This window comes from Strigops habroptila, chromosome Z (assembly GCF_004027225.2).
Source record: "Strigops habroptila isolate Jane chromosome Z, bStrHab1.2.pri, whole genome shotgun sequence".
NCBI classification, from domain to species: Eukaryota; Metazoa; Chordata; class Aves; order Psittaciformes; family Psittacidae; genus Strigops; species Strigops habroptila.
Window position 1 is genome coordinate 3,842,132 of NC_044302.2, and position 13,530 is coordinate 3,855,661.

A 13,530-nucleotide genomic window follows, 5' to 3' on the forward strand; every position below is an offset into this window, starting at 1 on the left:
TGACGCCCAGAAGCATCGCTGGGACAAGGGAACTGTTCCTGCCAGGAACATCCTCCTCTTCCCTCTCCCCAAAAGGCTTTGAAAGCCCCATCGAGCCCAGGATAGAAACCTGAGCCTCACCATGGCCCTGGATCCTTATTTCCTCCTCCCCTGCCTGGCACCAGCCACTCTCCTCCAACCCTTTCACCCTAGAGCACGGCACAGGGACCTGCTGGAGCAGTCTATGCCTGGTGAGTGAGCTGAGTTTGCCAGGGCTCTGCACGCTCCCTTCCTGGCATGTGTCCCCCTTCCTCCTGCTCTTGGCAGAGGGATGTGCTGTTGGGAGGTGGTGGATCTCACCGTCCTCACTGTGATTTTTCGGGTGTTTGTTTTCAGATAGCCTTGGATACTGAGGAGCCACCTGAATCCTGATCCTGGAGACAGGAAAACCATGGGGAGTGGAATGAGCAAGGTACTGGGGCCAGCGGGATGGTGGCCAGCTTGTCCTCTGTGGGCAGGACCTTCTGCAGCCCGGGAGGATGCTTGTTCAAAGCCACCATAATCATGGAATGGTTTGGGTTGGAAAGGACCTTATGATCATCCAGTTCTAACCCCCTGCTATGGGCGGGGACACCTTCCACTAGACCTTGTCACCCACGATGCCCTAATAAAACTCTTTGAATATTCCCTTTCTCATTCCCCTTTGAAGCTCCAAGCACTTGAGGAAGGGAATTAAGAAAGCAAACAGTGATCTCTGGGTTTATATCCAGAGTGATGAGCTAAGTGCCTGTGGGTGTTAGAGAAGTGACAGCCAGCTTTCTATGCTTGTCCCTTGGGTGGCAAGGCCACGGCATTAGCATCCTCAGGGCTGATGGGGGTCCCTGCAGGGGAATTTCCTCCCCTTGCCCCCTCTGGGACATGTTTGTGCCCAGCAGCCATGTGCTGCAAAGGGGAATGCGGTGTTTTGCTGCTGCTTGTTGCTCAGCTGAACGCCAGGGCTGACAGAGGGGATTGATTTCTGTTGCTATCCTTAAATAACCGCTCGGTATGTGCGTTCTTCAGTTTAAAATTAGACTCTGAGACAACAACAGCGAGACCAGATCAGGGCAAACTCTCTCTACATGGCTCTGGTGAGGTTTAACATCGGGGTTTTGTGCCCTGTAGATGCAGCCTGACCTATACAGTGGCTTTTACAGCCTCCCCGGTGCCACTGACACCACTTGGGGAGCCCAGGCTGCCTTTGCCAGGGGCTGGGTTGATGCAGACATGTTTGTGCTGCAGGATCCAGCTTTGACTTGATGAGCTGCAGGGCTCAATGTCCCCCTTCTATTGGTAACAGCTTGTGCCATGCTGGGCATAGGCGTTTGCTGAATCCATGTATTTGCACACCAGGGATGGGCTGGGGTTCACTGTGTGACCCAGTGCTGCTGAAAACCTTTCCTATAGCCTCTTAAACCAAGTATCTTCTGCCAGATGGGTGCAAACAGGTCAGCTCTTCCCTTCTGTGCCCCTGGAAACTGCTCTGGTGGGCTCTTGCACCCTGTAAATACTCTGAGCTGCCCCTTTTTCTCCTCCATAACCCTGCAGCAGCGAGTCAGAGACCAGCTCCATGTACTTCACGGCACTTACTGCAGCATCCTGGCCAGAGAGGTGTTATAAATAGCCTGTGCTTTTGCCCATCTATCCCCAGCTGGCAGAGGCAACCTTTGAAACTATTTGCAAGAGGTGGTTGCTATAGAATAAATAAATAAATCCAAGCTGCAGTGGGGCTGGTTTGCCTCCAGGAGATGGGGAGATGGTGGGGTCCCCACTGGACCTCCACCTTGACGGAGCAGCTGGGATGGGCTGAGGTCTTTGAGTAATTCACCCCAATCCTGATAGGAAAATAGGACCATGCGTAAGCCTCTTCCATTGATGCGCTGAGTTTTCCTCAGATCCGTGCTCCTGGAGGGGTTTGGGATGGTGGTTTCAGCCTTTGCTGTTTGTTAATGAAGGTGGTTCATTGATTAGGTGCTTGGTTTATCCCTGCCTGGGGGGGTTTGGTGCCAGATGCCCTGGTCCTGTTGGTACCACACATGCAGCCCGATGCTCCCACCACCTCTGATGCACATTGTACCTGTCTGAAATCTCTCTCCTTTCTATCACCTCCCAGGTAGTCACAGGCCTTTACCTTGGGAACATCCGCGGTGAGTGCTTTTCCCTGTGTTTCCACCTCTGTGTTGCTGTGGGATCCATGGGGCTGCAGGATTCCCTCTGTACTCTCTGTGCCTGCTCCCCGGTGAGGACCTCAGCATCATCCAGAGATCCTCATCCACCACACAGCCCCATCCCAATCACAAGTGGCTCTGTGCAGCTCTAGCTCTGGAAATGGATATCCGTAGGGAGTGCTGGAGCACTGGGAAACCCCCGCATGGCTGGAAACCTCCCCTGTGTTTACTGAGGCAATATTTACAGTAGGACAACGCCTGGCTTTCTCACTGGGGCCTCTGGGCCTGTGTGGAGCAGGAAGCTTGTGTTTCCTCCAACAGCGAAGACACAACAGCCTTTTCCAAGTTAGGAGAGTATTTCTGGTTTTGAGGGGAGCCAGCTGAATATCCAGTGCATCCAAGGGGAATTTTGCTTTGAAGGAGATGCATCGTGATGCTGGGTCTCCTTCCTTGCATCACGCAGAATGAAAGGCAGTGGGAATGAGGGGCAAAGGAGGGGTGATGGATGTGGGCTGCTGATGTGTGCTTGGTCCATCAGATCTCCCAGGAGGGCAGGTAATTGATGTGCTTCTCCCACTTCCAGACTCTGAGGACCATGAGAGCCTGCGGAGGAACGGGGTGACACACATCCTCTCCATCCACAACAGCGCCAAGCCGGTGCTGGAGGTCAGTGCTCGGGTTGGGGGGTCTGGGGGAACACCCAGGGGAGGTTAGGGGCTGGGAGGGTGCAGATGGGGCACACACAGTGTTCTCCCGGCATTGGGCAGAGAAGTAATGCTGGGTTTGCACTGACTTGCACTGATTTGCACTGACTTGCACTGATTTGCACCATGCGATGCTGAATTGCACCCAAAGGGGCTCAGCCTTGGGTTTGGGGGGGGGGGGAGGCGAGTATTTTGGCGGTCACGGCCCTTCTCTCGATGGGTTTTAGGGGCCGCAGCGCTGGTGGGGCCTGGACCCGGCGAGAACCGCGAGAGGGCGGCGGCGCCCCGCGGATGGCGGCACCGGCGCCGCGAGTGGCCCCGACGGGGAGGAGCGGGAGCGGGGGGCACAGCGGGACCGGAGCACCCCCGCCCGCCCCAGGACGGTCCTTGTGTGTGTGTGTGTGTGTCCAAACCTCGCTGAGCCCCCAGCGCTGCGGAGCCCTCGGGATGCGGGCGGGGAAACTGAGGCAGGAGGGAGCTGCCCCATAGGTTGGTGCTGGAGGTGCAGAGGGTGTTGCAGAGGGTGAAGGGAACTGTTGGGATCCATCATCCTGGGATGCTGCAGAGGGTGAAAGGGACTGCCAGGATCCATCAGTTTGGGATGCATCAGAAGGGGAAGGAATTGCCAGGATCCATCATCCTGGGATGCTGCAGAGGGTGAATGGGGCTGTTGGGATCCATCATCCTGGGATGCTGCAGAGGATGAAGGGGACTGTTGGGATCCACCATCCTGGGATGCTGCAGAGGGTGAATGGGGCTGTTGGGATCCACCATCCTGGGATGCTGCAGAGGGTGAAAGGGACTGCCAGGATCCGTCATTTTGGGATGCATCAGAAGGGGAAGGAACTGCCAGGATCCATCATCCTGGGATGCTGCAGAGGGTGAATGGGGCTGTTGGGATCCATCATCCTGGGATGCTGCAGAGGATGAAGGGGACTGTTGGGATCCACCATCCTGGGATGCTGCAGAGGGTGAATGGGGCTGTTGGGATCCACCATCCTGGGATGCTGCAGAGGGTGAAAGGGACTGCCAGGATCCGTCATTTTGGGATGCACCAGAAGGGGAAGGAACTGCCAGGATCCATCATCCTGGGATGCTGCAGAGGGTGAATGGGGCTGTTGGGATCCATCATCCTGGGATGCTGCAGAGGATGAAGGGGACTTGCACAGCTACAGGTTGGGCAGAGAAGTGATTCAGAGCAGCAGAAGGACTTGAGGGTGTTGGTCGATGAGAAACTGAACATGAGCCGGCTCAGTGTGCGTTTGAGCCCAGAAACCAACCGTGTCCTGGGCTGCATCAAAAGAACCATGACCAGCAGGTTGAAGGAGGTGATCCTGCCCCTTTGCTCTCGTGAAACTCCACTTGGAGTATTGTGCACAGTTCTGGTGTCCTCAACATAAGAAGGACATGGAGCTGTTGGAGCAAGTCCAGGGGAGGCCATGAGGATGATCAGGGGCTGGAGCAGCTCCCATATGCAGACAGGCTGAGAACATTGGGACTGTTCAGCCTGGAGAAGAGAAGATGCGTGGAGACCTCAGAGCAGCTTCCAGTGTCTGAAGGAGGCCTATAAGGATGCTGTGGAAGGACTCTTCATCAGGGACTGTTGCTACAGGACAAGGGATGGTGGGTTCAAACTTAAACATGGGAAGTTCATGTTAGATATAAGGAAGAAGCTCTTTACTGTGAGGGTGGTGAGGCACTGGAACAGGTTGCCCAGAGAAGTGGTAAATGCTCCATCCCTGGCAGTGTTCAAGGCCAGGCTGGACAGAGCCTTGGGCGACATGGTCTAGTGTGAGGTGTCCCTGCCCATGGCAGGGGGTTGGAAGTAGAGGATCTTAATGTCCTTTCCAACTCAAATCATTCTATGATTCTATGATATTGGGATGCTGCAGAAGGGGACTGCCAGGATCTATCATCCTGGGATGCTGCGGAGGGCAAAAGGCACTGCAAGGACCCCTCATCCTTTGGGACCACAGTGGGGAGGGAGCCCCATCAAAACACCAGCTTGAGCCTTTTCCTCACTAAAGCATTGAGTAAGGTGGAGTGGGGCAGAGAGAGGAGGAAGGAGGCCGCATGAAATGGGCGCAGAGAAACGGCTCGTGGCTGGGGAAGGGGCAGCAGCTGGTGCTGGTGGTGCTCAGGGCACGGCCAGATGGGTAACAAACCACACGGTGACTTACAACACGGAGCGAGGGCTGGAGAAAAGGGGAACCGGAAAGGCATGGTGGGTTGAGCAATGTGTCAATCACAGCCCCGCGTTGGCAACCGCAAACCCCAGCACCGTTCCCATGCATGGCCCCGAGCCCCGAGGAGGGATGGGGGCACCGCGGGGAAGGGGAAGCCACTGGGAGCCCGGCAGTTAATCCGGGATTGGGGTACAGGGAAGAGTGGGGTCGCTTTGGCTGCTCCGCTGGTTGACACAGCGGCTTCGCCAATGTGGTGGCTCTTCTTGCTGTGGGGAGGTTTGGCTGGTGCCAGACATGGTTTTTGGGGATCCACAGCCAGGATCGATGGATTTCCAGCTTTTGGGAATCCACAGCCAGGATTGATGGATTTCCAGCTTTTGGGAATCCACAGCCAGGGCTGATGGATTTCCAGCTTTTGGGAATCTACAGCCAGGATTGATGGATTCCCAGCTTTTGGGAATCCACAGCTAAGATCAATGGATTCCTAGCTTTTGGGAATCCACAGCCAGGATCGATGGATTCCCAGGTTTTGGGAATCCACAGCTAGGATCAACGGATTTCCAGCTTTTGGGAATCCATCGTCCCACAAAACCTGCTGCAGTTTGCTTGCTGGTCCTCATGTCCCTGCCTGGTGCATGGTCTCCTTCTACCTGCTGAGCTCCTGCCTGCACCCAACATCCCCTGTGTGCTGAGGAGCTACGGTTTGGCTGGGGACATGGATGAGAAACCCACCAGCTCTCTTTTCCCCCCTTGTTCTGGTCTTTCTGGCTGCTTTTCCACGCAGGGAGCAGCCCGCTGGCATTCCATCAGGATCTGACAAGTGCCCACCTTGTCCCCATCCCATGAGAAGCTGCAGGGTGGCAGGGATGAGCATGGGACCGGCTGGGGAGGATGGATAGGATGGGCATGAGATGTACAGGAATGCCTGCCCGCACTCATCCTGGCAACATGAGTCTTTCCAGCACAGAAATATCCCCGCGCTCATCCCGTGCTGCCCTTTCCCTCCTTAAATAATCCTGTTTTGCCAGCATCCTGATTTGCCCTGGGCTGGAGGGAAGTGAGGGTGTCTCATGGGGTTGTTCAGCCTAAGGGGGACTCTCCATAGTGATGCCCATGGCAGGGGGGTTGGAACTGGATGATCTTAAGGTCTTTTCCAACCCAAACCATTCGATGATGCCAGAGGGAACTACTGAAGACGGGGCAATCCCTGGTGCTCGGCTGTTTTGGCTCTGTCTGTCAGGATTTCCATCTATTTTGCTGAGAAAAGGGAATAAAAAACACAAAAGGGGAAAAAAAAAAAAAGAACATCAGATGAAAAGGATCTAATTTTAGCTCAGAACAGGGAGGCTCGAGGAAGCGATGTTTTAAAGAAAGGAAAGTAATCCGACCTACGCCAACATGCGGCAGGATGATTTATTGTGTATTAAAAAGGGCTGGGAGGAAATAACTCATTGATGAGAGCAGCTTCATCAGTGCGTGTTCATACATGTCTTCCTCGTGGGGCACACTGGTTGGGGCCCCGGGAAAGGGGTGGCTGGGATTTGGGGGGCTCCTGAGCATCGTAGCAGTTCTCAACAGCCTGGCCTTTCCTATGGGATGAAATGGGGGGGAAAGACCCCATGGCGGGATGGATGTGACCTGTCATGGTTCTTCCTGCCTACAGGGAGCAGGGTGATGGTACCCAAGGGTACATTGTGGCTTTCCCCTCATCTAAAGGTCAGATGGGGAGAGGGAAAAGGGAGAAACAGGGGTTTTTTTGTGTTTCTTGCAAGCATCTTATTACTGCAACCATCTTTGTATTGCAGGACATGACCTATCTCTGTATCTCAGCCTCAGATTCTTCCAGCCAAAACCTGTAAGTCATTTGCCATCCTTTTGCCTCCCATCCAAGTGTTGGTAGTTGTTGGTCAATAAAAGCTCAGATTCTGCAGGATGAAGGTTCAGTTCATTTGTGCTGTGGAAACTTTGTACTGTTGCAGAGCTTGACAGAAGCTGTGGTTCATCCTCAGGTGGTAAATAGCATTTGTAGAGCTTAAAATGTGTTTCTGTGTGTGTTTGCATTTAATTTTCCATGAAATCTTAGGTTTTTTCTACTGGGCAGGGTTTAGAATTAGAGCATTAGAAAGACAGTGATTTGTGTCGTTCTTCCATACGTTTTCCTAGGAAAGAGAAGTAAAATATTTGTTAAAACCATCATTTTCACCCACCCCACAAAGCATAGTTACCCATAAGTCTTTTACTGATGTTCTGAGGATGAAGCTGGTGGGAAGTGCTGCAAGGAAGCCCCAGGCTTTCATGGGATGCAGTGCTGGGGTGTGATGGCACAGGGGGCTGCAGCACCATGAAGCTCCTTTGGCATCCATAAACCTCCCACTGCAACCAGAAAATGGGCATTTTTTTCTCTCCAAACCCTAAAAAGCATCAAAACTTAATGCAAAATGACTGGACAAAGCCTCATTTGTGGAGGTGCCGGTTTTCCAGCATCCTTGTGAGCAGCCTTGCGTGGGGATGGGATTCTGCTTGCTCATGCTCCCGCTGAGAGGAAAGAGGAGCTTTACAAGAAAACCCTGCCTCAGCAAGAAATGGGTTTTTTTGGTTGTTACTTTTTTCTCTCATTTCATTGCGTTTGTGGCATGTCTACCAAAAGGGAAAGAAAAAAAAGGGAGAAAAAAAAAAAGAAGATCAGAGTGGCTGCCGGAAGGAAGGTTTATTCAAGGAACTATTTTCTGCTTGTCAGTTTATGCCTTGGATTTCACAATCCTGGTGAACTTTGTGTCCTGCAGAGGAGATGCTTGTGACTCAGGATCTCGGTGGCTCTCAGCATTACCAGCTTCACGCCCCAATTCCATGCTTTGAGGTTGGAAAAGCATGGAGAGAGGTTTTCTATGCCTGGGGGGAAAAAAGCCAGGGTGGAATGAGTGAGGATGGATGGGATGGTTGATGTGCTCACCTCCCTCCAGGATGGGGTGGGAGAGTGATGCTGCATGCATGGAAGGGGCTGGAGGCTGGCAGAGGGAGCTGGAGGTGAGAGCATCACATCCATGCAAGCACCGTGCATCCCTGCTGGTCCAAGCCGCGGATGGAGGACTGGGACCTGGAAAGCTTGGACGTATGTAGACACCATGTGCAGCAGCCCTGATGGATGCTGTCTGCTCTGTGGAGTAGGATGAGCTGAAATGCCCTGGGAAAAGCAGGGAAAGGCCCCTCGGATGGTGAATGCTCCATTTGCTGTTGTGGTCAAGGAGGAGCCGTGTCTGTAGCCCATGAGGAGTAGTGAACTGACATCTCCTACCAGGGCTGAGAAGCTCAATATTTTTACAGCTTCAGGGGCTCCCCCATCTCTCTTCTCAGACAGCAGAACCCTCTGCTGTTTCTGAATACATCCTTGGCTGGTTTCTTAGAAGGTGCAGAGCAGGGCGAAGAGCATACCCTTCGATGGGCTAGCTGGGATGGAGCAGGTTTTGGAGGGCTCTGCCTTGTCGCTGCAGGGAAGCCAGCTCTGTGCCCCACTGGGAGCGAGCCCTGGGCTCTGTGGTAGCTCATGCCTTGGCTTCTGAGAAATCAGGAAGGCTGTGCAGGACACCCACCCCATCACGTGGAGCCAGAGGAAGTCCGGCGCCGGGGCAGAGTGCTGCTGGCTCCTGCACTCCCTGCCAGGCGTCAAAGGGACCCTCTTCTCCTGCCCGGAAAGCTGGGGCCGGGCAGGCATCAGCAGCCCGAGTTACTCAGAATCAGGTTTTCTGCCTCAAAACTGCCCCAGGGCTCAGTGTGACTGCAGGGCGAGCAGGGACGGGCAGAGGTTATGGCAAACACACACCAAGGAGATGAGTACCTGCCTCAGTGTGGGTTCTTGGAGATGCTCGCTGCCTTTGGGAAGGATTTGCAGCAGCTTCCAGCATCCCATCCAGTGATGAGCGGGAGGGATGCGTCTCACCAAAGCCTGCATAACCCTCTCACAAGCACCCACCTCTATCTCATCCACACATGTGGAGTTATTTATCTCATTTTATATGTCTCCACACCTTCAAAGAGATGGGTGCTGCTCATATGGCCAAGCATCCATGTCGGAAGCATCCAGGTCGGAAGCAGAGAGGCATCATAATGTGTTGCAGCAGAAACTCCTGTCTCCCTGCCCTGTTTTGGTGTGAAACTCTCTGGTTGGGGTTAATGTGCTGCCTCGGCCTTGCTGGGGTGCTGGTTGTGCTTTCAGAAGTGCAGACAGCTTATCCATGGCTGGCAGCCCTACATCCTACATCCTCGGCATGGGCAGCCCTTGGTTGGGAAGGGGCTGGAGGGGCTGCTTGTGTGAGAAGGAAAAGGGAGTTGCACTATTTCAGGATCTGCAAGCAAAACGCCTTGGGAGCCACCTTTTCCTCACCAGCATCTTCCCCTTGGAGGGAACTGGGTGTTGTTGGCATCGTTTGGGAATTGGGGGTGAACCAATGGCTGAGGACAGCCTCTGGCATGGGGATGTGCGTGTCCCTTGGGCACAAGATGACAGCTTTCCCCGGAGGCTGTCCCCCTGCACTGCCTTGGCTGACAGCATCACGCTGATCCTGAACCCTCAGGAAGCAGGAAATCCCCCGGAAAGCCTCCCAGGTCATTTCCTTCCTTGCAGACAACCATCAGCACCTCTGCCTTCGCTTGGCAGAGGGAGGATCTCTGCTCCCATCCCATGTCGGTGGCCCCTTGGGGGGGACACGCAATGGCTGTTGCCAGGGTGGTTTGGTGCCTCCTATCCTCACGTCCTTCCTCTCTCCTTGCAGGCTGCAGCATTTTAAGGAGTGCATCCAGTTCATCCATGAATGCCGGCTTGGCGGCGGAGGCTGCCTCGTCCATTGGTGAGAGCTGTGGAACCCCATCTCATTCCCGGTTGGCATCGGTCCTCTGGGAGGTGGGGATGGGCTCCCAGAAAGTGTCCTCAATGTCAAATGTCACTTATGGTGGGGAGGAAGAAGATAAGACAAGGAACAGTGGGAGGGGGACAGGGGAAGGTTTCTGCTGCTGAGATCCATGGGGCTCATGGAATCAATGGGGTTGGAAAAGACCTTTAAGATCATCAAGCCCAACCATTCCCCAGCAATGCCAAGACCACCACTAACTCATATCACTGAGTGCCTCATCTACATGGTGTGTGAACACTTCCACTATGGTGATAACACCACTGCCCTGGGAAGCCTGTTCCAGTGCCTGACCACCCTCTCTGTGAAGAGATTATTTCTATGTCAACTGCCTCTCACAGTTGCAGCCTATATTTAACAAGGAGACAGCTTACTTTCAAAGTGTATTTCATGAGTATTTGCTATGCCATCTCCACTACAGTGCTTGGATAGCAGCAACAAGATGAGTTGGTAGAAAAGTTTGTCTTACATTAGACTCAGTAAGGTTAGATTGGAGAGTTGTCAGATTGAAGAGTTAATCTCCATCTAAACCTCCCCTGGTGCAGCTTGAGGCCGTTTCCTCTTGTCCTATCACTCATTTGGGAGAAGAGGCCAACCCCAGCTCACTACAACCTTCTTTCAGGCAGTTGTAGGGAATGATGCATGGTATCATTCCTGAGTATCCAAAGAGATGGGATGGGGGAGTCCATCTACCCAGAGCCACCAGCAGTGACTCTATGTCCACGCAACTCCTTACCCCCACCCAACCCGCAGCCCTGCCAGCATCCCATTGAGATCGGGTGTCCATAGGGAGATGCATCCCATGTGCATCCCTCGCTGTGATGGGAGCACCTCTCCCTGATGCTGCTCCCTCGCTCCGTGCCAGCCTGGCCGGGGTGTCCCGCAGCACCACTGTCCTGGTGGCTTATCTCATGACGGTGACCGAGCTGGGCTGGGAGCGCTGCCTCGCCGCCACCAGGGCCGTGAGGTCCTATGTGAGCCCCAACTTCGGCTTCCAGCAGCAGCTGCAGGAGTACGAGGTGACCTTGCTGCAGGAGGTATGTCCTACATCAGTGTCCCTTTATATACGTGTCTGCAATGTCCCATTATATACATGTCTGCAGGGTTTGCGAGCAGGGATGGCTCTTTTGCATGCAGCTCTATGCATGGCCAGCTGTTTGCCTGAGCTGGCCTTTGTGTGCGCTATTTATTACCTGGGGATTTTGGGGTTTTGCATGCAAAAACTTCAAAAAACCCTTAAAAATAAGAAAGTGCCTAGACATTGTGCAAGCGCACTTAGAAAAGCTCTTTAAACCCCAGTGCTTTTCTCAAGGGTTCGGTTAGGATGCAGCAGGAGGGATGGGTGAGCAGCACGTCCCCTGGGAACCACAGGAAGTGTGCTGAGCTGGTTCCCTGGAATGCAGCACAGCGTGAGGTGGAAAGTGGGAGAGGAGAGGGAGGAATGCTCTTGTGAGCGGCTTCAGGATGTGCTTGGTGTGCTTGGGCTTCCCCTGACAGTGAGTCCACTGCTGTTAGAGGCAGGCAAGAGACAGGAGCAAGTGGATGCAGAAGTTGTCCTCTTCGCTCAACCAAATGATGAGGAGCAGCAGGTTTGAGGAGAGCAGACGCCCTGGTTGGGTGCGTTCCCACCCCATGCAAGGGGGGGATGATGCAAGCTGGGCTGAGCCGGATGCCGGCAGCTGGGAGTGACAGTGGCATGTTTAATCAGGACAGCAGGGCTCAGGGATGCACTCTTGACCTGGAAAGCCTTTGAAAGCAAAGGAAAAGGCACTTAAAAGCGCAGCTCCCACTGGCTCCCACACTGGACCTTGCTCCTCCATCCGTCCCAGGCTCTGCAGAGGACCAGGGTCCAAAACTGCCGATGGGCCACAGATGGACTTCTGCAAGGAAAGAGTAACCCACAACCTGATGTCTCACAGCCCACATCAACCTTAAACTTGGTCCCATCCCTGAAGTCAAAGCCCTCCCCATCCACTGCAGCCACGAGCATCGTGCAGTGTCCCCGCGGTCTCTCCGGCCACTCCAAGCGGGTCAAGGGGATTTCTCTCCCTCCCAGGCGATAAGCAGGGACAGCATGTGACATGGTCACAAATGTCACCCCTTCCCTGGGCGCTGTCACGTGCGGGACACAGCAATGACCCGTTATTGCTGGCTTGCAAAAACGCCCGTGGAGGAGGGCAGAGAATGGTCCAAGAGATTACAAAACCCCCGCAGTGCTGGAGATTCCCTATGGGGCTTCCCCCGTCCGCTCCCCAGCCCTTCCCACGCTCTGGCTGTGTTCCTGCATAGAGCATGATGTGGGGTTTGCTGTCTCCTGCTCCACAAAGCCCAAGCTGGGCTCAGGAGGCACCAGATCTCTGTACCTTTCCCTTGGATGCTGCTTTTTTGTCTCCTCAAGGTTTTGCCAAGGTATTTGCAAGCATTTTCCTGAAAACACCAAAGGCAGAGCCAAGGGTCGAGGCACTCGGATGTGTGCTCAGATGGGGTTTAGCAAGGGCTGCTTTTTCCTTGAAACACGCTGAATTCCCTGCAGTCCCAGCGCTGGGAGGGAATGCAATGGCCTTGTGGGTGGGCTGCTGCTGGAAGCTGGAGCAGGGAGTGTTACTTACCCTCAGTTGCATTTGGAGAAGGGGAAGAGCCAGGATGGATGCTCCGACTGCTCCCAGCTCATCCCTGCATCCTCCACCTTTGCAAGAGGAAGGTCAGCCAAGGCGGATGCTGGGAGTCCCATCGGATGGTGGGTGCTGTGGGGATTCACCTGCATGGCCAGGAGCCCATAGGACCCAGTGCGACATGGGTCCTGCCCCTTTCTTCATGCCAAGCAGCATTTGGCTTGCTTATGTTGGCTGTAGGAGGTCGCACCTTGTTTCTGTGGCTTTGGAGTTGTTTTCTGTGTGTAGATAAGATGCAGGATTAAGGGTATCATGACCAGAGCTTCAGCTCTTGATGAGGGTAGAAAACAGCTTAAATCTCCCCGTTTAGCTCAGCTGCCATCCCAGCAGGCATCAGCATGAAAACGCAGTGCTTGGGAGCAGCCATGGATAAGGGCTGGACAGGCTGCTCAGGTGGAAAAGCCTCATTTCTTGGTGGTTAAAACCTGCAAGGAACAGGTTGATCCTCATGGGAACCTGCTCCACAGGGCTATGGGTGAGCATCCCTCAGTGGGAGTAGGCAGTAGGGACCTCAGATGGGACCCTGGGAAGTAGAAATGGGGAAGATGTTCTCTGGTGCTGGCCAGAAAGCCTGCCTGGAGCGTGCAGCTGTGGTTTTGAGCTGGCAAATGGTGCTTATCGGGATGTATAAAGAAGGAAGGAAGAGCAACCAAGAGCAGCAGCACCATGATGGGTAAGGTTAGAAAAGGAAGTAAGTGAGTGCAGAGAAGACAGTGTGGATGTGAAAGAGGGCACAGATGGGCATTCGAATGATGGACCTGTCCCCCCATGGTGCTGGCACACCATGGCCAGGCTGCCTTCCTCACCCTGGTGCTGTCCCTCATGGGACGGATGCTCCTGGCTGCAGAGAGAGGAGGAGGGCAGCAGGTTAGTGGTCAGCA

At 54.1% G+C, this 13,530-nt stretch overlaps 2 protein-coding genes across 2 annotated transcripts in view; both read left to right on the forward strand.

Moving 5' to 3' along the window:
• LOC115600985 (dual specificity protein phosphatase 22-A-like) overlaps positions 1–13,530 on the forward strand; it is a 17,899-nt gene continuing 4,369 nt past the window's right edge. Inside the window, exons 1-7 of the mRNA XM_030470495.1 lie at positions 1–230; positions 376–451; positions 2,132–2,165; positions 2,770–2,852; positions 6,882–6,931; positions 9,843–9,917; positions 10,843–11,014. Of these exons, the coding sequence (XP_030326355.1) occupies positions 431–451; positions 2,132–2,165; positions 2,770–2,852; positions 6,882–6,931; positions 9,843–9,917; positions 10,843–11,014 (435 nt within the window). The 5' untranslated portion in view covers positions 1–230; positions 376–430. The remainder of the gene's footprint in view (positions 231–375; positions 452–2,131; positions 2,166–2,769; positions 2,853–6,881; positions 6,932–9,842; positions 9,918–10,842; positions 11,015–13,530) is intronic.
• Positions 10,242–13,530, forward strand: part of IRF8 (interferon regulatory factor 8) — an 18,552-nt gene continuing 15,263 nt past the window's right edge. The window contains exons 1-3 of the mRNA XM_030470494.1: positions 10,242–10,256; positions 11,441–11,450; positions 13,149–13,151. The gene's annotated coding sequence lies outside the window, so the exon portion shown is untranslated. The remainder of the gene's footprint in view (positions 10,257–11,440; positions 11,451–13,148; positions 13,152–13,530) is intronic.